At 38.6% G+C, this 27,073-nt stretch overlaps 1 protein-coding gene across 1 annotated transcript in view; it reads right to left on the bottom strand.

Annotated features, from left to right (window-relative positions):
- Positions 1–1,747: 1,747 nt before the first annotated feature.
- The window catches only part of LOC122971675 (1-phosphatidylinositol 4,5-bisphosphate phosphodiesterase delta-3-A-like), a 29,924-nt gene continuing 4,598 nt past the window's right edge, over positions 1,748–27,073 (bottom strand). The window contains exons 2-16 of the mRNA XM_044338416.1: positions 19,942–19,997; positions 19,733–19,844; positions 13,204–13,432; positions 12,132–12,261; positions 11,748–11,973; positions 10,856–11,057; positions 10,072–10,216; positions 9,634–9,786; positions 8,527–8,670; positions 8,174–8,327; positions 7,933–8,049; positions 7,180–7,358; positions 6,740–6,875; positions 6,350–6,499; positions 1,748–6,227 (exon numbers count right to left, since the gene is read on the bottom strand). Coding sequence (XP_044194351.1) covers positions 6,073–6,227; positions 6,350–6,499; positions 6,740–6,875; positions 7,180–7,358; positions 7,933–8,049; positions 8,174–8,327; positions 8,527–8,670; positions 9,634–9,786; positions 10,072–10,216; positions 10,856–11,057; positions 11,748–11,973; positions 12,132–12,261; positions 13,204–13,432; positions 19,733–19,844; positions 19,942–19,997 — 2,288 coding nt within the window. The 3' untranslated portion in view covers positions 1,748–6,072. The remainder of the gene's footprint in view (positions 6,228–6,349; positions 6,500–6,739; positions 6,876–7,179; positions 7,359–7,932; positions 8,050–8,173; positions 8,328–8,526; positions 8,671–9,633; positions 9,787–10,071; positions 10,217–10,855; positions 11,058–11,747; positions 11,974–12,131; positions 12,262–13,203; positions 13,433–19,732; positions 19,845–19,941; positions 19,998–27,073) is intronic.

The raw sequence follows: 27,073 nt of genomic DNA, 5'->3' as shown, positions 1-27,073 counted from the left end.
AGGATAAAGATGATCACTCAGAACAACTTTGTATTGATTTGCAGTGATCCTTCCCTCTAAGGGGACAAGTGGACCCAAACCATTCCAGCAAAATGCCCCCCACAGCATAACAGAGCCACCAGATCCCCTCACTGTAGGACTCAAGCATTCAGACCTGGACCAGTTTTTCCTTTAATTTGTCACTCGTCTGCATATATACATATAAAAAGACAATTTGATGAAGCAATTAGTTTGAACATTCACTGTTTTAAAATGTCTTGTCTCTGTTTCATATCATAGTAAACTGAATATCTTTGAGCTTTGGACTGTTAGCCGGACAAAACAAGACATTTGAAGATGTCACCTTGAGCTTCTTAGAAATTGTGATGGCCATTGTTGAATATTTTCATACATTTTATTGACTAAATTTGATTAATCTGCACTGAAACTAAAATAAAAAATAAATAATAAAAATAAAACTATTAGTATTACTTTTCTCCAAGTCCACCTATTTATCGCTCATAAGCGGTACATAAAAACTTAAATGGTTTACAATACACTATAATGTAGTTGTATTAGTCAACAACTCTAACTCATCCTGTGGGCTGCTGTATAAACAGATAATGAATGACAATATAGTAACACAGTTGTAATAATATGAAATATGTCCTCATAGGTGAAGTACTGTAAATACTGTACACTAATACATTAACACTTAAAAGCATGCATGTAGATAATACTGTGTTATAAACCATTTATTACATGTTAATATGCTGCTTATGAATACCAAACATGAGATTTAAAGTAAATTACCTCAAAACCTGTGCGTGCAGAGAACTTCAGCATACTGGAAACATTCAAATACTTTTTATTGTGTGTTTTCAAAGTGCGTCTATATAGTTGATGTGTTTGATTCTCTGAGAATTTTAGAAGGTGGTTGTTGTGGTCGAGACGAGCCATATTATCACAACTTCTGAAAAGTAGTGTGTGGTATTGTAAAATGTTTATAGTGCTGCTTCTTTAACATGTAGTAGCATATGGAGTGTGGCTCCCCCTAGTGGTTACTGTCCCACCCTGCATCAAGTCTTCTGGTGGTTGGATGACAGCTCTCTTGATATATTTTCCAGTCAGAGGCTGCATGGTTGGATGGAAAATAACAAAGATAAGGGCTCGCTCATGTAAACAAGGTATCTCATAAAAAAGAGAGTTTATGAACATTAATCAATGTGATCCATTGATTAATGTTTATATCAGTGGTAGGCAAATAGTGGCCAAATCTGTCCCTCCAAAAAAATATTTTAAAGTTTTCCTTTTATAGATGACATCACATCTTTTATGTGACGCTTCATAAATCTACAGCAGATAACACAGTAAAAAGGAAAACTCATGTAAATCCCTATAAATATGACCTTATAACCTCTTATACACTAATGAGATGATAACAGCTACATAACATCATTTGGCTGATCTGACCAGAACAGATGTGTCAATAACAGTTCTTTGCTTCAACCATAAATGAAGGAGGCCACTGTTTGTTGTGTGTGTATAAGGCATCAATTACATTTCTAGTTTCATATATGTCCATGTTTATGAGTCATTTTCTTGCCAAATGAGTATTAAAAAAGGTGTTGCTGAATTGCTGAACACTGGTTTACATGATCCATAAACCAGTTTTGCTTTTTAGTCATACCCTTTTAAATAAAATGTCCTTGTTTTTTCATAGAGCCATAATATGACCATAAAAGAGAATGTAATGCTGAACTTGTACTTTTTCACTGTAAAAACATGCAATTTAGTGTCAGTTGACAAATGGGTTAAGAGCTAAACTTCAGTTACTAAAATATCATCTGACATTATGAGGTTCTTCACTTTGTTCAACTACTTTCATAATGTTTTATTGCATTTCTACTCCATCACTGTGTACAATATATATTACCTGTTTAAATAAATAACATCAGGTTATGATTATTGTACAGCTGGTGCAACAAAAGCAAACTGTATAATACTAAAGATACAATAAATAAACAACAACAATGTCAATGCTTTGAATTGTACAGTATTCAGCCTTTGTTATCATTGCTACAATTAAAAACACAACTTTGGTCTTTTAACATTATATGTAGTTCCAACACTTACAGCTCCTGATTGATGAGAGTAAATGCAACAGGGCTGGGTTTGTTTTAGATTGTATAGATTGTTGACTATTGGCACTGACTTCAAAAAGTCTCATTTTACACCAGTTCTACAAGAACTTTGTGATATCATGCTCATCAAATTGACAAAGCAGACAATGACAGTGTCCTCATGGTACAAAACCTATTTTAAGTGTTTGATTATTAAGATGCTTGAAGGTTAACACTGATCTCAAGTAGGCTTTGCATTCACATAGCATCTCCCAGCATCCAGCCCTGATTGAAAATCTCCCTCAAATCATCAAATTCTCTGTGAGATTAATTTAACATGAAATGTTCATAATACTTCTGGTCACATGTAGTCAATAAAAACCACCTCCTACAAAACACTTACATGATAAAATGTCCCTCCTCAATAAAAACAACACTGTATAAACATTTTCTTTAACATGATAATGGACAGAAGATGACTTGTTTAACATAAAAATCATGGCTATTATTATCTGTTCAAACACTGACAATAACAAAGTCTTCATGTCACAGTCACCAGGATCATCAGTCAAACTGAATCCTCCACAGAACACATTTGAACACAAAGTAAACCATGGCAAAGTTAAATATAACACAGAAAACCTATTGCAGAAAAATATGAAGCATATGCAAGCATATCTATATCTAACAAGCTTACAATAAGGCAACAGATCTATCTAGTGCATATCATCTTACTATTGCATAATTGAGCAAATGACATTTATAATATAAAACTCTAGATGATTACGTGGTTTGGTTTCAGTCATTCACTGATAAAAAGAAAACAAACAAAGAATGACATTATGTTAAGCTAACATACAGTTACTGTGAATCAAACATTTAACATAAAAGTAATCTCTTTAAAATCATTTTACTATTTCATATAAAACATTAGGCTACATTATAAAAGTACTGGGATGGTTTTAACTGCTAATAGAGTCTTCATTAGTACAGCATGTCTGCCAGGCAGAAACAAGATGTTTTCTTGATGTTTTTTCTTCATTTCTTCATCAACAGTAACATTTTTAAAACTCTAACCGTTGTCTTTTCCATATGGCTTTTGTTATATAGTATGGGGGAAGTTGCCCCATTTGAACCTGGTATCAGCTTAACACTGAGAGCTGTGTTAGTATCTGTGCATTACTAGTGCAGAGTTAAGGGAGAAGGCCTTATTTTTTTTCATCTTGACACATGAGCACACATACTGTATCTTAGGTAAAATATTCTACACTCAAGGTTGACTTATTAGCTGTTTTGAGTTTTCGACCATATCTCACATCCTTCTTCTGTGAACACCTCTGGTGTCATCATGTGACATTTGAAATTTCGGTCATGTAATAACAAGTGGTTGTATATGCTGGGGAGATTGTAACCACAAAGACAGGGGAATATGGTTGAAAGCTCTGGAAAAGGTTACTAAGTGAACCTTAGGTTTATAATATTTTACCACAAATATCTTATTGCAATACTCACATGCCCCTATGTATGTTTCAAAATTTACTGATCCCTGTAATTCTTCAAATGCTCTACCTACAAAGCAATCATAAAGCGACTCCTCTGTAAGAAATGAGGGGAAAACCCATAGTCCTCATGCTAAAGACATTCTAAAGTTCAGCTAAAGCTAAATTGGGGCTTTAGCATTCTGAGTTAGCCAAATCAAGCGGGTATCTTCCAAAGTTAGTCTTTTTAGTATGAAATTCCCTCTTTGCATCTCCATGGCCAGTGTTTCCTTGATGAGATGCACGCTGGGATACTTGGCTATGGCTCTGTTCAGGCTGACGTTAGCAACTGCATTAAAAAACACAGCCCCCTCATTCAATTCAAAATGCAACATCATGCGTTGGCCATTATGTGTTAAGTGCACATTTCGGGTAGATTACTTTGTAATGTGAACTGTTTAATTCTACTGTTTACTGATGTAATCATCAAGACAGAGGATAAAACGATTGTCACTATTGTAGTATATAAAGCACTGAAGTGATGTGACCTCTGATTAATCTACACACTCATGGATCTATTACTCAAACCCTCCTGGATGGTCCCTGAAATGACACGCCCCCACTACTATTGCGTTTTAGCATTTTTTAAATGCAGTGCTGTTTTTAGTCTGAACGCCAGGTATCTCAGGACTGGGGTATGCTTGAAATAATCTAGTTTATACAACATGTCTTCGGACCACATCTAAAGGCAAAAGTGTTTCTAGCTATTATAAAGATCAACCTTCCTTCTCAACTTTGGTACACCTGGCCAGTTGCTGTGTGAAGTGGACATGCTTGTTGGATTGTTGGTTTCAGAAAAGTTAAATAAATTGTTGGAGCCCTCCCCCACCCAATTTCACACAATGTCAGAAAGCTATGGAGGGGGCCGAAAGGTTCAGATGCTATTCAACATTGCAACAAACACCTGTAGATTTTGTCCCCAATCTCTTAAAGTGGAGTCACATTAATAAGGGGTCACTTGGACAGTGGGAATGATTACAGCGACCAATAGTTCTTTCACTGCACATATTACATCTAAGGGCGGTTTTCAGATGGACTTCTTGTACTGAACATATCCTTGAACACTTCATAGCATCTTCACATACTATTTAAAAAATCTACATTTATGATGTAGGCTCTCTACTCTACCAGTATAATTAATGAATCACATACACACAGTTGTTACACTAGATAAAATAGCATACTTGCAGCTAAAAATAAGAGTCCTTCTTGCAGAAGGCATGAGATTTAGCAAGTTTGAGGGGCTTGCTAGGAATCTTATTTTCAAAATGTGGAGACAAAATCTAGCACCAAACTTTGGTCATGCTCTCATAAATCTTGTAAATAAAATGTAAACTTTTGCAGGCTGGTTTAATTGGTTGTCATTATGTTCTTGAGTCCTGCTCTAAGAATGAAACCTCCATTAAATTAGGAATTAAGGGCTGTCCACACCAAGAACAATAACTATAATAACTACAACAATAACAATGTGAGCATCCACACTTATGAACAATAACGTTCTGTGAACAGTGGCACCAAGCACGTGCTGCACACTCCAATGCTGTTGGCAGCTTAGGAAAATGGATATTGATGACTTGTTACTGCTGTACGTTACACAGAGAAAGAAAGAAATCATCTCTGGCTGTCATTCTGCTCCAATTTACAGTGCATCAGTTCATGGTGAGAACATTAAATAAATAAATATACATAAATAAAGTCATCAGTCAGTTCCCAAGATGATATATGCAGGTTTTGAAGTTTTACTGGAAATGCCAGGCTAGATGGAGATTTTGTCTTGCCTCATGGTTTAGGGGATGGATTTTGATTGGCTTTCAGTGTTTCTAGCATTCATCAAATCACTCTGAAAGTGATCCCAATGATATTGTTTGCCACTGTCGTTGTCGTTATAGTTGTGGTATGGACTCTGCCATCCACTTCAGTTAGAATGATTTTTAAAACTATGGTTATCGTTATAGTTATCGTTCTAGGTGTGGATGGCCCTTTAAAGAGAGTTCTGGCTTCAGGTATCCACCAGTTACTGTGACTGGTAGAGTTTCTCTTTGTTTTATTCTGAGAGAATGAAGCTGGGAGTTTAGTTACCAACAGCCAAAACTGACACTTGGTTCATTTCTGATGGTATTTCCCTCCCTGATTGTATCTCCATTCCCTGTGTTTAGACACCCTTGAAGATGAGGGGATTAATATAAACTCACTGCCATTGTTAGCATAAGCATCACAGAACAGTGTTTTCTTTCTTCTTCACAAATGTGAAATAATAGTCAGTTTGACTGTTTACCTTTTTGCAACAACACAATCCTCTTGTTACACAAAATACAAACAGTTAGAGGATATAGCTGCAAAATTTGCAAGACAAAGTCAGAACCATTGAGTTTTATTGCCTGGATCAAGGCAGATATGTTTCATGTTGCTGTGGGGTAGAGAAGGGGTTAGAGCTATTTGGCTGAAGCCTTGGACGGTGACCTGGCCGGTGACTTAGCTGATGATTTGGAGGGACTGCTCTGACCAGGGGTGACCTTGATGTGGACGAAGAGTGAGGAGGGTGAAAGGCTAGAGCCATCCAGCTTGAGTAGTCGGACATGACGATAACCTGCAGAGGTAAAGGAAAGAAAGGTTAGGAGAGAAAATGGTTATTCATACTGTGTTGGCAACCTCACACAAGTCTTTGGTATAGGCCCCATGTCAGCCAAACTCAACTGGCCCCACACACACCTTTGCGGAGACTTGTGAAAGGTAGGGTGAATTGTCCTAGGAAGTCATTGCTTGAGGTATAATCATGGTCCTCCACCATGAAGCGAACCAGAGCCAGGTCAGGGACATGGACGGTAAAGTTAAAGGTACAGTCCCACCGCGGGTTAAAGCCTGAAAGAAAGAAAGAACACTATGCATGAAATGGTGTTCATGGAGTTTTCTGCTGTGTGCCATTTTGTCATCTTTGAAGACACTAGAGTCATTGTACCTTGTTGTTGTTTACAATCCATTATTACCCATTTAATCTTCACACACTAGCCACAGTAATTAGAACTCAGCTTTATGGGAATCCTAAATGTTGCTACTGAAACTAGTTAACAATTCTGTTTTGTTACCAGAGTAGGTATTTACCATTGTTGTCAACATGATGGGTTTTCTTCTTGTTGTTGTCTATGGGAGCACCATGTATCTCAACCCACACCTGAGGGTCCACAATGGAGGTGGGCTTGTCCCATTCTGGTTTAGGCAGCTGCTGAGCTGAAATCACCTGGAATAAAAATAACAGGGCTTCATTTGATTAGAGTATCTTTACAAAAAAGAGCATGACGAGCCTGACACTGATACAATGACTTTAAGATGCAGTCAACTACAACTCCCAAAAAACACTGCAGTAAGAAACATTAAATCACCAACCTTGAAATTCTCCTGTAGTTCTATGTTGATGAAAATCAACATAGAACATTCCCATTGACAATGCAAATTGTCAATGGAAAAAAATACTGCCAGAACCTGCAGTTCCACCTATTTTGCTACTTGCGACACATTTTGGGGCAGGTTAAGCGCCATCTTACCCGAACAGTGAGCAGGACAGGGCTGTGGCCAGGACCCCCACCAACATTCTCTGGGTTGAAGGTGGTAGCAGGCTGGCACATGAAGGGAGGCTTCAGGATGTACCCACACCGACCATTCTGCAAGAACTTGCCTTGATTTAGGTCCATCTGCTCACCAGGTGTCTGGAAATTCAGAGCAACTGGAAATCCAACACAGCAGTGTTAGTGTTGTCTAGCACAATGTCCTTTTGATGCTACCACTGTTGGGTTGGGATGTTTGGGTGTGGGGTATAGACGCATAGAACAAAGAGAGGAAGGTAAGTATGGGCTTAAATTAGGGTCATATCTATTGTAGCTGTGTATCACCATATCTGAATGTGTGAAAACCTTTTTATATGAATACATTCAAATGTGTGAATATAAAAACGTTTTGATCAAATGAATTCAAATGTTTGAAAGTGTAAAATTTTTAATCTGTAAGGAGATCTGTAGCATGGGTTAGGGTTAGGGTTAGGGCATGACATTTTGTGAACAAATGAGAAAGATTTGCACAAATAATTTCCAATGTGTGAGTACATTAAGAAGATGTTTGTGTGATTCCCAAGTTTACAACTACAAATCTACAAGTACAAATACTTTTGTCTCATATTTGATGTTTGGGGCATACTTCCTTCGGCAGACACACTTGATTCGGAGCTCTAAACTTGGGAATAACAGTTAGTCTGTCTGCTTCTCTTAGGAATAACAAACAAAACATATAAAATAAGCTCTCACCAATCTGACAGCCTCCATTCCACATCTCTTGAGGGTTGTAGTTGGAGGACTGGAGACGCTGGCCAGAGGGGTAGATCCTGCTGAGCTGGTGAGTGTTGTGACGCACAAAATACATCCCTTGTGGGGTAGGATAAGGAAAGTTCAATTAGTCCAGTCAGACAAATGGTATGTTGAAGAAATACAAAAGGGCAGCCTTTAACTTTCAAAAGTAAATAGGTTTAGTCACATACACACATCGTACCTGAGTCCTTAACGTGCCTGAGGGCCTCACTTTCAGAGAAAGAGGACATGTCGGTTGATGGGCTTTTGGCAGCTTGTTCGAAGCCTTTAAAGGGAACACTGCGGGTGTAGACCACCAGCTCTGACAGCTCTGGATCCAGCTTAGACACACCTGGCTGAAGTCACCCACAAAACCATCACATTCCTTACCAGCCCAACTGGTAAACAACTGGTCACTGTTTATCCTCATTACTATTTCCAACATTTATTGGTTCAACAGGCAGCAATACCAACTGAGTACACCAAAACCAAAATAGGATACTGGTGAGAGCCACTGCTGCTAGGATACACATTAGATGGTAGTGTTGTACAAACCTTCTTGTCCTCTATCTTTGTCCTGGGTTTGCCTTCAGCCCGGCTGGCCTCCTCGTCTGAGGAGCTGAAGTCTGAGGAGCTGGACGAGCCCTCCTCCACCATGTGCTCCTTCTTCCCCTTCACCAGGATTTTACCCTTAAGATCCTGCACACACAACCAACACATTACACACATAATACATGAACAACTTGTTTGGAAATGAGACTAATAAGAAAATTTTGTCATGTTAACAATACCACCAAGTATTTCATTTACTATTAACACTAGCCTTTCAGTGATGGAAAAGTAATCAAGTTAATTTACTAAAGTACTGTCCTTAAGAAGTAGTAACCCTAACCCTAGCCCCTACAATGGAGGTGGCCCATTGCCCTCTATTACTGCAACTATTAATGCTACTTTTATTAGGGCTGCTAACAACATAATAATGTATGACAATGTTTTTTAAGAGTAACAGTAGTAAATGAGAACAAAATCCTCAAAGCAAATAACATAAAATCATTTGAGTGTATACAACAGTGGCCAGAAGGCAACGCTTGGTTAGGCTTGTAAAAATGCCTCGAGGGAGTGTGATTATTGGGGCACAGATCATGAGTGCATGCACCAACCCTAACATTCCTCACTCATTATTTGTAAATGAAAAATAAGTGGGACAAAGAAGAGCAGATGGCTCCAGGTTTCCCATCTAGCACAAACAGCCTGCTCTCTGCTTTACACGTAATCCCAACAGAATAACAGTTGCCATCAAGACAGACAAATTGTTTACAAAGGCCTCACATACATAACAATCCTGCTCTCCAATGAGGGAAAGTTCGGATATTAAAAAGTGAGGCAGAGTGAAATCCTTGCTGGGGAATCTGACTGAACCAGTCAGACATCGTCTATTTTTAACCACGTCTACATTCCAATCAAAACTAGCAAGCACACTACAAATATCTATCTGGACAAATCATTTAATCATGTCAGGCTTATTTTCACAAAATTGTTAACTGCCGTAGTGAGAAAAGTTAATGTGGTTCCAGGACATCATTAGTCAGACGATTAGGCAAACTAGGTCTAATGGGTTTTGAACCCAGCTTTTTTTAAAATTATGTGACACTCTGTTGATACCTCTGGAGAAGGCAGGCTGCGGGAGTCCAGACCATTGAGGGGCTTGGTGAGCAGCTTTTCCCCCAGGATGGATCGCAGATGTTGAGCCATCACTGCCTGCTGCTCTATGGAGCAGTGGTTCTCCAGTGACAGGATCAGGGGGTAGGGAGACGCCTGGGAGAGAGGGACCATGATGATGCAAAGTCAGAGAGAAAATGATTTTGTCCATAGAGCAGAACAGAGGAAGGAAACCATCTTGTGGCCTGTCAGCAAAATTATCAATTTAGGTATTAGACCATATAGATTTAAAAGTATATTATATTTGTCCACACTAATCAATTTAATTTTGAAAGTTTGCTCTTCACTTTTGATGTCAACCATCACTACTGTGTATCTGCACCGTAAGCAAATTACTTTATTATTTATTTGTAGCTGACAAGAAAGTAGTAGTGTACTCACTTTAAAAGCATACTCATTGATTGTCTCAATGACTTCAACAAAGGGCACTTTGGAGGTGAGTGTGTGTCCATGGTAGATGACTGGCTCTCCTTTATCTCCATCCCAACAGTCCAGCTCCACACAGCGACAACCATTTTTCAGGGCTCTAGGAGAGACATCATCAGTCAGTATCACTAAAACAGAGATGAATTCAAACAGAATTTTGGAGCTTGTCAGTAATCTGTGACCTTTATCTACCTCTGTTGGCAACCAATAGTAGTTTTCAGACACCTTATAGAGCTGTGATATACCTGCTTAAAGTACATGTGCATTATGACTTCACTGTGTTTCCTGCATTCCTTAAGACTTTTGGTTTTGTGTGTTTGCAAAATGCATTTAAGACCAAGACAATGTGGGGCAGTGTAACAGTACACATATACACACAGTAGAAATAAGGTCACCAGCAGACTTTGAACAAACAGCAACAACAGTAGGAGAAAATTATGAGGAGAAACTAACATAGTTTGTTGCCACTGACACTTTTCAGCTGTGCTCTTATTATCAATAGCATTCTTCTGTGTGGCCATGTTGAGTTATGTTTAAACTGTGCAAAATTTACAGCCTTTAAAGAATTTATTCCTGTGAAGATTGAGCCCTCATCTGCTGCCTAATGGGTATAATGCCTTTCACATTGGATCCACTTGTCTATGCATACTTCCTGTTCAAAGCAGATATAACATGAGCCTGAGCTAATGCAGAAAGCTAAAAAGTGTGGCTGTCTGTGTGTTGTCCTGTTCATTATTACCGGATATATGGTTCTGTGCTGCTGTCCCCAGTCAGCTGGTCCTTGGTGAGGTAGGTGTTGTGGGAGGAGGAGATGAAGTAGTGTGCCAGAGGTTGTTTCATGTCTTGGTAAACCCTTACATGCTCCGGGTTAAACACACAGTTCTCTTTAGACAGCATGTATATGGTGAAACCATTGGCTGTCATGAACTGATTCTTCTGGGCTGTACTGGACAAAATGCACACAAGCACGTCAGTAAATAAGGGGAATTAGCAGATTGAGTATTAAGCAAACTGGTGCTAATCGTCATACTACAGTTTGTACAACAGGCTACAACTAAATATTTAACCTGTTTATTACACCATATAGGGTTTTTGTACATGCATTATGAAGGGGTTAAAGGCATGATTATGGTGTAAGAAGAAAGTCGGGTTGACTTCAAAACATTTTGAAGATGCTTTAATAATTTTTTTTTGGGTCACTTAGGGGGAAGATGAATTCCTCAACACGCTGGAAAACACCTCTGACATATTGTCACAGTGTAAAGTTGTTCTGGCAAACGTGTCAGTCTACACATCACTAGTCTACACATCCAGTAAACATGGAGTAAAATTAGCAATTATTTGGACCACCTGACTGACATAAGCTCAAAATATGATCTACATTTAATTCTACATTGGTCCCAACCAATTCCTGAGAAAAATATCTGGGTTTTTGGATGCTGAATGCTTTCCTGTGTTTAACAGCTAGTCGCTAACTTTATCTGTCTGCCGTTTGCTTTTTTGCTAGTCACTAATGTTATGTGTCTGATGTTTGGTGCAGGGCAATCCAGTGGATTTATCAGAGCTTTTCTGCTGAACACACACCAGATACATGTTGGTACTTTGTAATATATTGTTACTTAGCACCGTACCCCACTCGTTAAGTTCGTAGGTGAGTATGAGGCTTTGGGCATGAGTGAGTGAAGCGTCCTCCCCCTGGTCTTTCAGGAAATCCCTCAAGTCCACAGTGGAAAGCACACAGCCATTTGCAGAGTAGCGGATGAACACGGCATCCAGCTCAGGCCTCCGTAACAACTCCCTGCAGAAGATTTCGATCTCCCCGTGGTCCAGACGACCGTCAGCCGAGCGATCACATTTCTGTCAGAAAAAGAAAGTGAGAGACATCTCATATGAGCCAGATGATCATTCTTAGTTAAGGTTTGACAAACCAATTAACTGAGGTCTGTCAGGTCAAATGAATATCTAAATACTACACAGGGCCACAGCTTTTAGATGCATGCGTTGAGTCTGGCTACCTGGAAGAGGCTGCGGGCGTATTGGTCACTCAAGTCAATGTTGATCATCTGCAGCAGTTTCTGCACTTCGTCGTAGCTCATCTTATCGTCATGGTTCTGGTCAGCCCGACTCAGGTAAGCATGAATCCAGGTAACAGACACACGGTCAAGGAAGCAGAAAGAGCACTTATGCATATATAGCATACCCCTAATGCATAGATAGTTTAGAATAGTATACTGTGGGTTGGGGGGAGTGTTTGAAGCCAAATACTGGTATTTAGTTTTATGAAAGCTGCTGGTAGATACATTGTGTTGATTTTCAATACTTTTAAATGATTACCAGTGCAGTAAGTGTTGGGTATATGTGGATATGCGTTCAGACAGAACGTGAAGTGAATTTTAGATGTGGCACGATTACATACAAAGTCAATGCAAAGATGCAAGTTGACATGAATTCACCTGGGGTGGAGCAAAATGATGCTAAGATGTGTCAGTGTGAGTTGAAAATGTCTCAACTTAAGTGAAAAATTTGCACACATAGCTTGCTTCTTAAACGCACAGAAATGAGAGGAAAAAGAAGACTGGAGGAAAATAACACAAAGAACTTCTGGTGAGTTCTGTGTTCAGTAAGAGACCGAATTGAACACAAACACACACTCTCCTATAAACACAGTGGGAGCTGTTGCTAACTTGCTTACAGCTAATGTACAGTTGGTATTTTGGTTATTTGGGGTGAATGAACACAGATGGTCCAGCAGCCGAAAACACGCAAATAAGGCAAGGTGAAAATTTGCTTCGCATTCTGTCTGAACACAACATTGCATAAGTAAATACTTATTTCTTTACTTCTACTTTGGGAGGAGTACATTGAGATACTGTTTTTGGAGTAAATTCCTTCAGTCTAAAAGAATGGACAACTTTTTTCATTGGTTACTTGTTACACTGCTGGTACTCTTTAAGAAACTTTAAGAAGTCTTAAAATTAGCAGCTCAATTTCACCACAATTCTCCACTGTGTAGTTACTACATAGTTCAACAATTTCAAATGAACCAAAATTTATTTTCAGAAAACTCTGCAAGGTCTTGAAGGATATTGGTCAAGTTTCTCCTTCTGGGTCATGTTCTCCACCCTCTCCTGCAGCGTTCGGATGCCGCGGGCCCAGTGCTTAGCCTCCTCCTGGCTCTGGCAGAGGAGATCCAGACTCTTGCGGGGCCCTTTGAAGACCACCGTCAAACACCGGCCTTCAGGTACTGAACCGACCATCTGCCGCAACATCTCTGACTGGCAACCCTCCCGAACGCACTCCACCTCCATGACAGAGACTGGGGGTGTGTGAGAGAAACAGAGAGAGAGAAGACAGAGGCAGAGGAAGAAAGAACAAGTAAGTATAGAACAAGTACTGCCCAATTACTTATCCATCATATTATCAGGTGATATTCACGCCATGAGTGCTATGTTGTTTCAGAGGATTACATACAGTTATAGTTTTCGGAGGCATTGGTTAATAAAATAAGACCACAACAACAAACATGGTAATTAAAGGAGATCTATAAGCTTATGCTCATTTTCAGCTCTATATTTTTATTCTGGGACCCCACTAGAGTAGCTTTGCATGATTCACAGTACAAAAAACTCTCTATTCATCTTATACTGGCCCTTTATGTGGCGTGTGTGGAGCAGATGACCATATAAAGAAATCCATCTTTAGCTGACATCAGCTTGGGCTCAAAGTGGAAAAAACTGTTGGAAACCGAGCACTCAGCGCAGTCTGAAGCCGGTGCTTTTTGCTCACAGGGATTACTTCTATACGTTTACCTCATTATTTTACTCTTTGGCCACGTATAATATGAACATGCACCACTGTAACATTATATAAATGACTGAAAATAAGGAAAAGCATAATAGGTCCCTTTTAAGAAGCCATTCTTCTGGGAGCATCCTTTGCAAATGACAGACTATCAATTATAACTCTAGAGAAATGACAAAATGTCCACGAAGCAGACATGAAGGGCTAGAAGAGCCAAAGGAGAGAACAAGGAGGAAGCAAATTTACAGCATACAATGCTTTCCTGTAAATAGTTTCAGTTGAAAGTGATGACCAAAAGGGGAACAATAGTACCACAGACTGAGTTTCAGAGACCTAGCTTCTTGGTTTAGTTCCTATTTAAGAGTGCAGGACAGATGACAGATACATGGATGCTCTCAGCTGACACATGAGTTCCCTAAAATAAAAACCTCAAAGAGCTTCCAGAACAGTATCAGTGTCTCTTGTCATAGATTGTCCAAGTATGTGGAACTCTTCTGAAGGGATGAACAGCATTCCTCATCTTCAGAGCGCTGTCTAAAACATAGCTCTAAAATCTTCCATAGATGTTCAGTTCAACTGAGATTTTTAATTTAGGGAATAGGGAAATATTGTGGTTATGGAGAAGAAATATGGTTAAGGTTGGGAAACTAAAACACAGCAAACCACTGCACAGCTCTTTTATATACAATAAGACAGAGCCTGTTTCACAAAAGTGATTTGTAGCACTGCTTACAGGCAGATCCCAAACGGTGCCAGTGCCCTCTTTCACAATAAGATTTTTCTTTTTTTGCAATTTCCCTTTTCATAGATGGGTTGCAAATACAGCATTTCTTTTGATTAGGTTAAAGTGTCAAAATTAACACGCAAGTCACAGCTTGCATGTTGAAAATTTGATGAAAGGGGGCACAGGATTTTACAACTCTGGAAAGTTATCATGGTGACAATGATTTTATCTTTTATCCGGATGATCTCCAGGTAAACACTAGAAATACAACGTTCAGGTTACAAACTAATCTACCAGGATGCATGCATGTATTTGATTGGTCAATACAGTGCCTTGACAGATGACGTTGCACTACATTGCAGCAGAGGTCGAGCCTGGTTCAACTTATATCATTGCACAGCCCTACATTTTTTGCCACAGCCCTCTGCCTCATTGAAATGAATGAAGAGGCAGCATTTTTTTTCTCGCAGGGCTAATGTCAGTCTAAACACTCATTAAAGAAATATCTGCATATTTATGTTTCTCCACGTTCTCCTTTATTAGATTTTTCCTTGAATTTGTCACATTCTGTATTCTGTATATCTGACACAGACTTACAAAAACAAATGATGTAAAGGGCTTTCATGTATTTTAACAAGTGTCACTAAAATGTGTCCGGTCTGTAAGATCAGTAAACAAGCAGTTATAGCAACAAAGGATGCTTGGACAGAGAAAAGAGATGAGATTGGAGATGAGAAGGGAAGGGAACAGGAGGGGAGGGGGTTAAGACACTGCAAGAGAACACATCACTGTTTTCTACTACATTGCATCTCAATGCTGAAATAAATGCATTACACAATCATAGCCCAATGTCACTTTTCATCTTTATATTTGTGACTTTCACTTACAGACTCAAACTCTCATTTCAATTAAATCAAACCATAATCCAAGTTTCAATCTCTCATTCTCTCCATTATGAACAGTACTGAGTGTTAGCAGTGCCAGTAAAATATATTATGAGCCTTATTTTCATGTCATTACCATTAATCCCTTTTGCTCTAAACATATATAGAGTTTAATGGCAAGTCCTGACAACAACTCTTTCTGTCAGGCCTCTGTGCAGTGTGTATTTAAGGTGGTGGCATTCTGAGTAACTAAAACACACTCTCCAACTCTTAAATAAACAGATGTCTACTGTATTGATATGCCTATCAACAAAACACAATAACATATCACCTCTGTTTCTATTCTGTTTAAATCATCTATCCTTGGTAATTAAACTATAATTCCAGAGAACTCAGTGTTTCTGTGGGGTTCTGCTGCTAATATTTGTGATACTAATATTGTTTCTGGTAGTAGTATTCCTTTTGCCACAATATACTATATTTGCTGGGTTCAATTTGGATTTTGTGCAAAAGTCTCCACACACTTTCACAGCTGTGTGTCAACAGGACATCATGGTTACAGGGTGCATAGCTTAAGGGGACAAGTTCTGAGACATGCTTGGTTTTCTTTGAATCTGTGTAACCCTGAACACTGAAATACCAGATTTACTGTATTTCTGCAGAATATTGAGTGTGGATGGAAATAGTGCAAATACTGGCTTGGCAACTAATAACACTGATGACAGTGTTGCACTGTTGATTCTAATTCCTACTAAATTTACTAAACACACACACACACACACATTGAACGTTTCCACAAGTGTTTCCCTCACAAACACAGATGTTTGTGTGTTATTTTCAACCAGTTTGTTCATCCAGCACACATTGACGCTCATTTTTATATGAATGTCTCCTAGTGCATACTTTGACAATAACATCACACTGTCTGGTGGATTTGAATAAACCAGATTACATATTTGACCAAACATCAGCTGATGTTTGACTGTGGTTTCACTGGAGACTCCACACAGCTTGTTTCAGAAGTCCTGTGACGTCACAAACTTACTGTAAAGCACTGTGTGTACTGTGTGTGCGTGAGAATAGAAAGAATAACAGCATACAACAGGGAATTCTGCTCGAATTATATTAAATGCTATTCAGGTGCAGGTGCTCTGGTGGCTGAGAGAAATAGATCATACTGGATACAGTATGATCCCTGCAAAATAAAATAATAGAACCTGCAGAGTTTTTAGCTTCAATAAGCAGTCACAATCTTCATCAGGCACAAAACATCTCTGCAAGCATCACATAATACATACTGTATACAAAAACAATGACAATAAGCAACATGAGTGCAGGTCAACCGTGTATTCAATTATTGTCATCATCTTGTAATATGTATATAATGCAATCCATGTGGAAATGTTGTTATTATGGGAGCAAAAAATATATTAAGCATAATTTAATAATAAATAAATAATAAAATAAATTTTCCCCACTTTTTATTTCCTGCTTGATTAATCTACTGAAAAGTACTCCACAGATTTAACATTGCACTCCTGTAACATTGTCTGACTCACAATGGACAGTTTATTAAAAAAAAAAAAAATCAAAATTCATGCAGCAGAAGCAGAGATATTGTCTTTTTTATTCCACACATTCTTCTTCCTTCCCTCTGCCTACATTACCCACAATGCAACAGTTTAGTCAGAGATTCAGGTGGGATATGTCACATGTCAAGAGACATCACTTGAGGCAACTTATCAGATTTCACAAAGCTCCCTCTCCCTTTTGCAATTCCTTCAGCAACGGGTCCTTCAGGAACCATGAGCCCAAAAGTATAGAAAGGCTTTTGTTAAGTATTAGATGTGGTCTAGTCACTATTTCTTATGATGGACATCATGCAGTTAGTTTGATTATAATTGTTTTTTTCTATGGAAAGCTGTTAAATTAAGCTTTCAGTTTCCATATTAACACATTTTACAGTTTGCTGATGCTCCTATTGAGAGTGACCTTCTATAATGGGACGCATGGCTGCGCTGACGAGGAACTCTGCGACCTTTTTAATTACTATGCATTCTCTCAAAGCACAAGATGAATCCGTGGTATCACAAGATGAATAAGAAAGAATAAGAATATCTCTGTTACACAAAATTTGTTCATTTGTTTTGGCTTTTCTTAGTTTTTTTCTTGTGAAATTCTGGACACTCTTCACCTCTTCAGGCCTCTGAAAATTATTTAAATGAAACACAATTCATAACTCGTCTTTTCATGCACATCATATACTACCAGTGTGTCTTAAAGCTATAAGCTATGATGAGGTGTCACAAGTAGACATTGCTTCATTTTAAGGGGTCACAAGCCAAAAATGTTGGGGACTACTGCACTAGACCACCCAGTCTGCTAATAACAAACACCTTAACTACTGGGAGTGGCTGACTAGTTACTACTTTCCTCTATCCACATGTCAAGTCCAATTAAATCTTGAGGAGCTTTCACAAGGAGGTATGATCAGAGAGGAGGGTATGCTGTAATACAGAGGATTCAGCTAAAAACAAGACTTTAAACTTAAGCCTGTGTGTGTGCGTGTGTGTGCGTGTGTGTGTGTGTGCTCTGTTACAGGGGGTGTGCTTATCTGTAATGATTTAGGGTGTTGTGAAGGCAAGAGACGCAACACACACACACACAGCTATGGTGGTTTGAGGAGAGACCCCATAACTAACACACACACACACACACACACACACACACACACACACACCCATGCACAAAAAGCACGCACTGCGCCACATCACAAGGAAATCTAGTTTTACAGCAATTAAAGGCCTTGTAGTGAACATGGAGGCTAACCTCATGGTTGAGCTGTATGATAACTATATAGCACCAAACCACAGGCTCCAGGGCCGACTCCCACCACCATATAATGTTCTATAATCTCACTGTTTGAACTACAGCAGGATCTGTTGCCATCTTAGGCTCAAAATAGATGAACTCTATAATCAAGGTCCCATGTGTGACCCTCAGATAGCAGAGGAGGAGAGTAGCTGTGTTAGTGAGTCTATGTCCATACAGAGCAGTAAGTAGCAGTTGTAGTTAACAGAAATAGATACTGTATATCCATGTTTCACCTTACACGCCCAGTCTGCGCACTAAGCTCTCCTGGAACCACTTCTAGGAGAAAGGAAAGGCCTGCTTGTTACCAATTATCATACGGAGATGGTTCTTAACATCTGGGTGGGGCCCCTTAAAGGATGATTTTGAAGGGTTCACAGAATGGATTCTACGGTGTTGTAGAACTGTAATGTAATGTATATGGCAGGGGTCTTCATGGGTCCACTCGGTTCCTTGTAACCAAGATCTGACCTTAGGTCAGTGTGTCAATATGTCTTCATCTTGAAACAAACTAGTCTGCACAAAGTGTCACTTGACCACATATGCATGTAAAAGTGTTTATAGCTGTTATAAATGGCCACACTTAAACCCTTCTGTCATAGAGAAGGTCAAGATGGGATAATCGTTTATACTACTTTGGTGTTGCACTCACTTGTACACACAAAAAGTGGCAGAAGAGGCTGTACTGTATTAGTTTTAAAACCAATAAAAAGAATTTGAAAAGAAAAAGTGATAGAAATAGTTGTATAAAGAATGAAAATATAAAGCTTGAGAGAGAAGTTCAAACCCCGCTTACTTTCTCATCCCTTGCAACACTACATGAAGTGGGTGTGATTGCTGGATTGTTGGCTTCAGAAAGTTCCAGACATTTCAGATAATGACAACAAGCACTTCCATTTAGTGGACTCACTACCAGCTCTGATTACATGGTGTGTCATAATCATAGCAGGAGAAATTTTCTTTTCATCCATAGCTGCAAATTTGATGTGTTTCCTTTCCTGGACTTTCCTGGAAGTCATTTTTACACATTTAACAAGTGAGCGTCTAAAGAGTACCTCTTGGACCTTTGCAACCCATTGCAAAATAATGACTGATATTAAATTCATGAGACTCATGGAGACATTATATTAAAAACCAAAAATAATATGTAGTATTTTATTTTGCCACACGTAATTGTGATGAGCACGCACATCTAGACACAGTGAGTTGAAACTGACCTTTGTCGTATACCCTGCATTTTGTGTTTGTCAGTTTGTGCTTGTATGTTTCTGCAATGACTGCCATGTCAAATTCCTTGTCAATACGTTGATTCTGATTTATAGAAAAGAACACTTACAGGATTGTTGCTCCTTGGCCCGGCTGGAGGTTTTGTGGGACTGACACCAGACGGTGACGCCATCTTCCAGCAGCTTCAGAGTTCGTCGCTTCTGCCAGCGAGGTGAGCGGACCTTCACACATGATAGATTTATTAGTTCAATCTCATTTATTTTATTACTAGCTACTGCTGACAACTACCTACTACAAGTAATTTCTAATCAGTAATACCTTCACCATACTGGAGCCCTGCAACATCCGCTTCACATCTTCATCTTCCTGCACTCCTACAGACAAAGAAATGGTTGAAGAAAGATAGGATGTCATAAAAATTGTACTGATTGTGTGCATGAGAGCAGTAAGTACACAAAGAATGCTGATCTGATCTCAACTCAGTAACATTGAAAGAAGGCAGGGGGTGAGGAGAGAAGAGGAGAATGAAAAGAGAGAAAGAGCAAAGAGCATCGTCAGAATTAGAAGCTGGTGTATATACAGTACACATCTGCTGGACCACAGCGGCTCATATGGCAGCTCTGTAATTCTGACATTTAGGTCCTGGACCAGCGGTTGGGTGTGGATAGAAATGACATGGTATGGATGGAGAGACAGAGAAAGAAAGGAGGCCTTGATTTTGAGGGAGAGGAGAAAGCAGGCAGAAGATGGGGAGCGAAAGAAAGACAGAAGTTGGTACAGTTATGAGGTGGGACAGGTAGGACTTTTCCAAAGAAGAGAAAATTTCAATTAGCGAAGTGCTCCTGGCCTGTTACGAAAGCAATATCCAGTGACACCTTTTACAAAGATGACATATGAGGAGATGTGCCTTTCAGCGGGATGTAGCTGTATTTTAACCAGAAGAGATTTTGTAATACACATATTCATTCATTTGCAAGCAATATGTGAAGCAGTGTACAGCATATACATATGTATTTATATTTATATGTATAGCATTTAAATGATTGCTGTTCATCTCCATATCTTTAGGTAGGATGTCCCTGAAGGTATGACACTTGATCCAGCACTTTTTACACAATTTAATTATTTGTTTCAGAAACTTTTCTTAGTTTCAGCATCAAATTCCCTTGCTATGCAGATGACACTCGGCTCTATGTTGCCTATGATGTTATGCTGTTATTGTCTATATAACTGATAATAAGGGTCTCCAACTTAGGAGTCCTGTCTCCTAGCTGTTAAACAAAGTATGGAAAAAATAAATATCTAAAAATGTAGAATAAACAAAATATTAGGCTTTCATCAACACTAAACAGCAGCTGACTGTTTTACTAACACTACTAAGAACTTTTCTTAGGCGCTGTCCTTAACATACATCTTGCCAAGTACGTTTCTTAGCATGATCGATGCTTCAGTTTGCACCTTCATAACTTTTGCAGTCTTTCAGTTTTCACCCAATTTGAAATGCCCAATTCCCTGTACACTGCACTCCTTTTAATTCTACTGAACTGAACTAACCTGTATATTGGGCAAAGAATTGTTACTGTTGGTTTTGGTTACTGTTTCGCTCGTGGTAAAATGGATACAAAGAAGAAAACTCTCTTGGCATTGCTTCTCATTCAGCAAAGGAGGCTTATGTAATTTGGGATGGTGCCACACAGCTAATATGATAGCTCCCCCCATACTGAACTCTCAGATTCTTTACATTTCTCTTAAAGGTCAGCACTGTCAAGATGATTAGCAATCAATCAACCATGTAAATTTGCATGTCAGCGTTCATCACTGTTGTACTTGTGTGAAAGCACTGTATGAATTTTATGTTTCTGTGGGCAAAGTCATTGATAGTGGTGATTCCACTGAAATTAATTTATTTTACAAATGGGTGGTTTACCCTAGCCCCACAGTTCCATCCCAACTGTGTGTGTCAACACAACCAAATGTGTTTTTTATTTTTGTCTGAATCTGTATATCAACCAGTAACTGTCATCCACCACTAATGTGATAGTAATATTTGACTACAGATTTAATATAGATGATCAATACTAAACTTGTTGTCTATGGAGAGTCATGAATATGAACTATTTACTATTTATAAAAAAAAAATCAGAACCCAAACAACTGACTGAAAATTGTGTAATTTAAAGATGTTTTAGTTAAGCCTCTCCACTCCAAAAACATCAGTGTTGATATCTGCCTTCAAAACCTCCAACTGGCCGAACCTAGCATATGTTATATTTCTAAATAATGTCTTCTTGTAGTAACCAATGAAGAGAAGGGATCTGCATTCTCATAAGTGATAAAGTGCTCTGGCCCCATGTGCTGAAATCAGTGACAAATATTTACATGAGCAAATAGTGGACAGTGATCACACAAAGCCGACATGCAAAATAACCAGGTGAGTTGTTTTAAGTTTGGAGTTGACACCTGGTGAGTCATATAAACATCATAGTTTGGTCACCATGAATACATCAGGTTCTTTATATTACATGCATGTTCAGAACACTTGAATGAAAAGCAGGAGACATTTATTTCTTGTGTTCATATATCCTGATATGTGCATTACCGTACATTATGTTGAAATGTTTTGCAGCTCAATCTTTGCAACTGATATCACACTCTGACATGCTCATTTTCTGTTTGAATCATTCAGCTGCAGTTAAATTTTCCTCTTCTTCCAGTCTGACCACGCAACATCTGTTAACCTACATTCAGATAATAATCAATCTTTGGACTTATCTCTTTAATAGCAGTGCATGAGTCAGGGCTGACGTGATCAGCACAGTGGTTAGGATTGGATTAGTGGAGGGGAGCTCAGTAGGGATAAATGCATAGTGTATGATGCAAAAGATCTTGTGCAGTCCTGTCATGAATCAGCATGGATCAGATATAAATATATTTCAAGTACATTAACAACTGATTAAGTCAATCAGTGAAAGACAACGCAATGTTACACGATCATCAAAATCCAGTGCATGAAACACACTTGAAGTTTTGATAATTTTAGTAAACTAGTGCTGTTCCTGCTCAGAACAGGCACGTTTTGATTGCTTGGCCTCCGGTGTTGCTGCTTTAACGCATAGAAAAATAAATACAGTTGATGTGAGGGGTGGATGAATATATGCACCAACAACATGAAAGAAACTAACATTCTATTAGGCCTATATACAGATGTTAAGCACTGTAATAGTGAATCTTCTCTTTTCAAGTATAATGAGGGCTGCATTTAAAAATAAAACACAAAACGGAGAGCTTTTGAAAAAATGTGCATCCTAAAATAAAGTGGATGTATCATATTGGGCTCTTAGATGGTTTGTTTTCTGTGGCTTCAGTTCGGATCATATAAGTGGGTATATTTGCTCAAAAGATTTGTGCTTATATGAGACATACTGGTTTTGAATTGCCTGTCGGAAGTAGTCCGTCCATTCTTGATGAAAAGCTGCGTTTTCACTGCCTACTTGTCCCTTTTAAGAGCATGTCAGAAAAAAACTTTTCTCTGACTTGCTGTAAAGCTCTGATCACTGGCTGTGATCATGCTTATGGTTTTATTATTATGGAGTACAAAAAAATCAGAAACATAAATATTTTTTGTGAAAACAACTCATGCAGAGACATTTTGGGTTTAATGAACACTCACATTCAATATTTTCAGTAGTTTTTTCATTATTTGACTATTACGCACATCATTTAGCCATTTCCAGTCAGGCCCTATGCAATTTCCAAATCATCAAATTTGATCCTGAGTAAGAATATCCACTCACACTAATCCAAATTCATTTCCAGATTCAGAAAAATGCTCCACTCTAGTAGCGGAGGACAGTCACCACTTCCACACCCTGCTCTTTCCTCACTCCTGGACAGCATACTCCACGCTCAGACACAAAACTGAGCGGCTCACTGTTCGCTTGTTTATTCAAAGTTTATTAATATTAAACATGTGTCAAAGCACACCATGTGAAAATACTTTTCTCTGACTTGCTTTAAACCTGTTATAGGATGATTTCCTTTGTCTCATGCTGCCCCACTTAAAGCCAAGCCATCAAATCAATGGTCATCCAGTAGTTGTAGTGACCAACAGTATGTATGGAATGTAAGTTATCTCAAGTTTCCTCTGACAAGAGGCTTAAAATGGGTTCTCAGGGGGGCCCGTGGATTTGTTATCAAGCCATACAACAGCCATACAAGCCACGTGTGCATGTGTGGATGTGTAATGTGGGGTAGTAAGTTAGAAACTCTGTTGCTAACTAAGCAAACTATTTCTGCTAATTATTTCATTCATGCCATTTGCTGTGAAGTTGCCTTTAAGTTCTCCTTCACAGATAGTGCTGAGTCCTATGCTGAGTAAGCAGGAATCAGCAGCTGAAACAGAAGTCTCACTGTGGTTTGGAAAGGGCTGGGTCACCACCCTCACAAAGAAGTCTTGATATTGGGAAAATACACACAGGCGTGTACACACACCCAAACACGCTCCCCCATGTACAGCAGTGAGTTACTGTAAGTGAGAAGAGCAACGTTGCAGCAGTGGGAGATATTCAGTGGGTGTGTGGTTGTATGTGTATGTGAGCAGGAAGAGAGCCACACCATGTGAGTGTGACTTATAAACACATTGACGTCTTTTAATGATCAACCTCAAAGTAACCGGTACACAGCCCCACAGACCAGTGGACCTCAGCTGGTGTGAGGAAACCATGTGGTTTGACTAATGATACAGGCTGCTTCATGTGACCAAATGAAAAGTGCAACAACAACGGCTGTGCTGCACCTCTACAGTGGTAATATTTACTCTGTCTAGAGAGTTGAGATAAAGGCAATCACCCAAAACACACAGAAAACACACACAAAAACAAACATACAAAAACCATTGTGCTGTACTAATACTCTGAAAAAGAAGTGAAATTATTCTGCATACTGATTTCTGATGCGTCACATTGGCCATTTTGCCAGTGGTGGAAAACTACTGGAAAAATGGTACTGAAATTGTTTTGGCACTTATTCCCAAGGCCTCTGCTTGATCTACTGTGGTTTGGACTGTACCTCATTTATATGTTACTCTGGTCAAAAGCATCTGCAAAATAAATAAATGTAAATGTGAATAAAAGTAGAAAAACCACAATAAATACAATCCTCCATTTGATAAAAACTGCCTGCTTTTTAAGATGTATTTAAGTAAAAGTAAACAAGTAAAAGAAGTTCAGTGTTGGTTAAAGTGATGGTCAGTCTAAGTTTAAAACCCTGCAGTAAATCATAGTTTCTGAACTAATTATATATTTTGCATGTAAAATTTTAATCTGAAGTAACTGTAGTTGTCATGCAGTGAATCATGAATCCTTATATGTATTGCAGTGGAAATTCTGAAAGTACCATTGGCACCAGCTCTTCATAGATTCAAACTTAGACTATATTTGTATAACATAAGGGTTTGCTAAATTAAAACAGGTTGTACCACACAAATTAAACTTAATGTAGGGATTAGTTCTTACAAGATATTTACACCCAGTAACTGCCAGGTGTAGCTGTTGTGTAGCTGCCTGAATTAACTGACAAAACTAATGTTAGCTTGCTAACATAGTACATATTAGTATTTTAAAATTGAATTTCACAAAAAATAACACCAATAACACACCTCAAATTACCAAATGTTTTGCCAATAATGCTTTGCTACATGACTAAATAGTGTCAGCTAGGTTAGCATAATAGGATATTTCCCAGTTGACACTGCATGAATACCACTAACTCTGAAAGACAGATTTTCTCCATGTAAGCGTACATAGAAAAAAAAAAAAAACTAATAGGGGAGAACGGGGTAAATAGAGCCAGTGGGTAAAATGAGCCACCCCCTTTATCTAGGTAACTATAAGCAAATCATCATGTGACCACAAATTAAGAAAGTATAGTTCACATTAATCAATCCATCTTGGACTCAAGCACATGGAGAGAGTGGTCAGCAAAACAGAGCAAAAAAAAAGATTTTTGTCATGCCAAGTGAATTCATCATGTTACTAAAGTTATCAGTCTTGTATCTTAATCAAAATAGATACATTTTGGACATTATTACATGTTAATTTAAGTCAGTGTAAGCTCCAAAACAAGATCATAAACTGATATTCTAGAGACTAGAGACACTGTTCATGTTAATGTTTGATCACTGTTACAAGTGTTACAATGTTGATGAATAAATACCTAATTGTTGACTAATGTTAAGTTTAAGCCACACACAAACATGCTGTACATACAGACAGGTAACAAATTAAAGGAAAAGCCAACATAAAGTGTCTTAGTAAGGTGTTGGACCACCAGAACAGCATCAATACACCTGTCTGTATACACAAAAGCACATTTACACACATATTCTCTCTGTAGCTAACACACAAAGATCACAGTTGAACAACAGGACACAAACATAATATTTTACTTAAAAGTATGAGTTTTTGCCCCATCCCCAAGCTCATTTTACCCCTACCTTGGGGTAAGTTGTGCCATGGGACTAACTTTTTTTGATGTGTCATTGTTCTAAAACCATAATAATTAGATAACTTGTTTTAATTTCCATGGGTACACAACAACCTGAGGTATGTATAGTAACTATTATTTGAAAAAAATACACTTTCATTTTGCAGTAAAATCATCAAATGTAAAAAGTGGCTCATGTTAACCCGTTCTCCCCTACCTATTTTCACAAAGGATTACCAGTTAAGTTTAATATATAATTTCCTGTTTACATAGTTGATTGCTTTTGATTGGATAGCAGTTAGCCAGTAACTATCTAGTAGTTACTAAGAACCTAGTATGGATTATGGCAGAAACATAGCAATGTTTTTTACGAATAGCTGCAGTCCTATCCAGTGCTTTAGAAGTTTACTTCAGCACAATAACCGTACTTAGTAACACCTCACATCTGAATTAGATTTCTTTACTGTGCCATGCTGAAGCAGAGTGGTACAATCTTTGCTCATACTTTCTGCCCAGGCCATTTAGCTTGCGTGTGATGGAAGTATACTTGTCCAGGAACCAAATCTGTAGCAGGGGACCAGCTCTTTATATGCCAAACAGGACTTTGAAGAAACAACATGCAACCTTCCCAGAATCATGACTGATTGTGCACCTAGTCTTTATACTGAACAACAGAGTGTAACAGATGATTCTGGGTCAGAGAAAACACTAATACCCTCTCCAAACTTTTGAAACAAAATTCAGTGTGTTGTGACAGGCTCCCGGCAATTAATATTAGCATCATTCTCTATAACATTTTTTGAATTTACCAGATAATTAGGGAAGAGCTCTGTGCTGAGTGATAATCATAGCTAATGAAGATGTCTTTGAAGTCCCCTTGGACACACTGATGCCACATGCACATAAACACTATGAGGAGACACACACACACATGCAGCAGTAACGACCTTCACAGTCAGACACATAG

This window comes from Thunnus albacares, chromosome 20, assembly GCF_914725855.1.
Source record: "Thunnus albacares chromosome 20, fThuAlb1.1, whole genome shotgun sequence".
Lineage (NCBI taxonomy): Eukaryota > Metazoa > Chordata > Actinopteri > Scombriformes > Scombridae > Thunnus > Thunnus albacares.
Note: the sequence above shows the minus strand (reverse complement) of the source record. Positions and strands in the feature narration are given on the sequence as shown.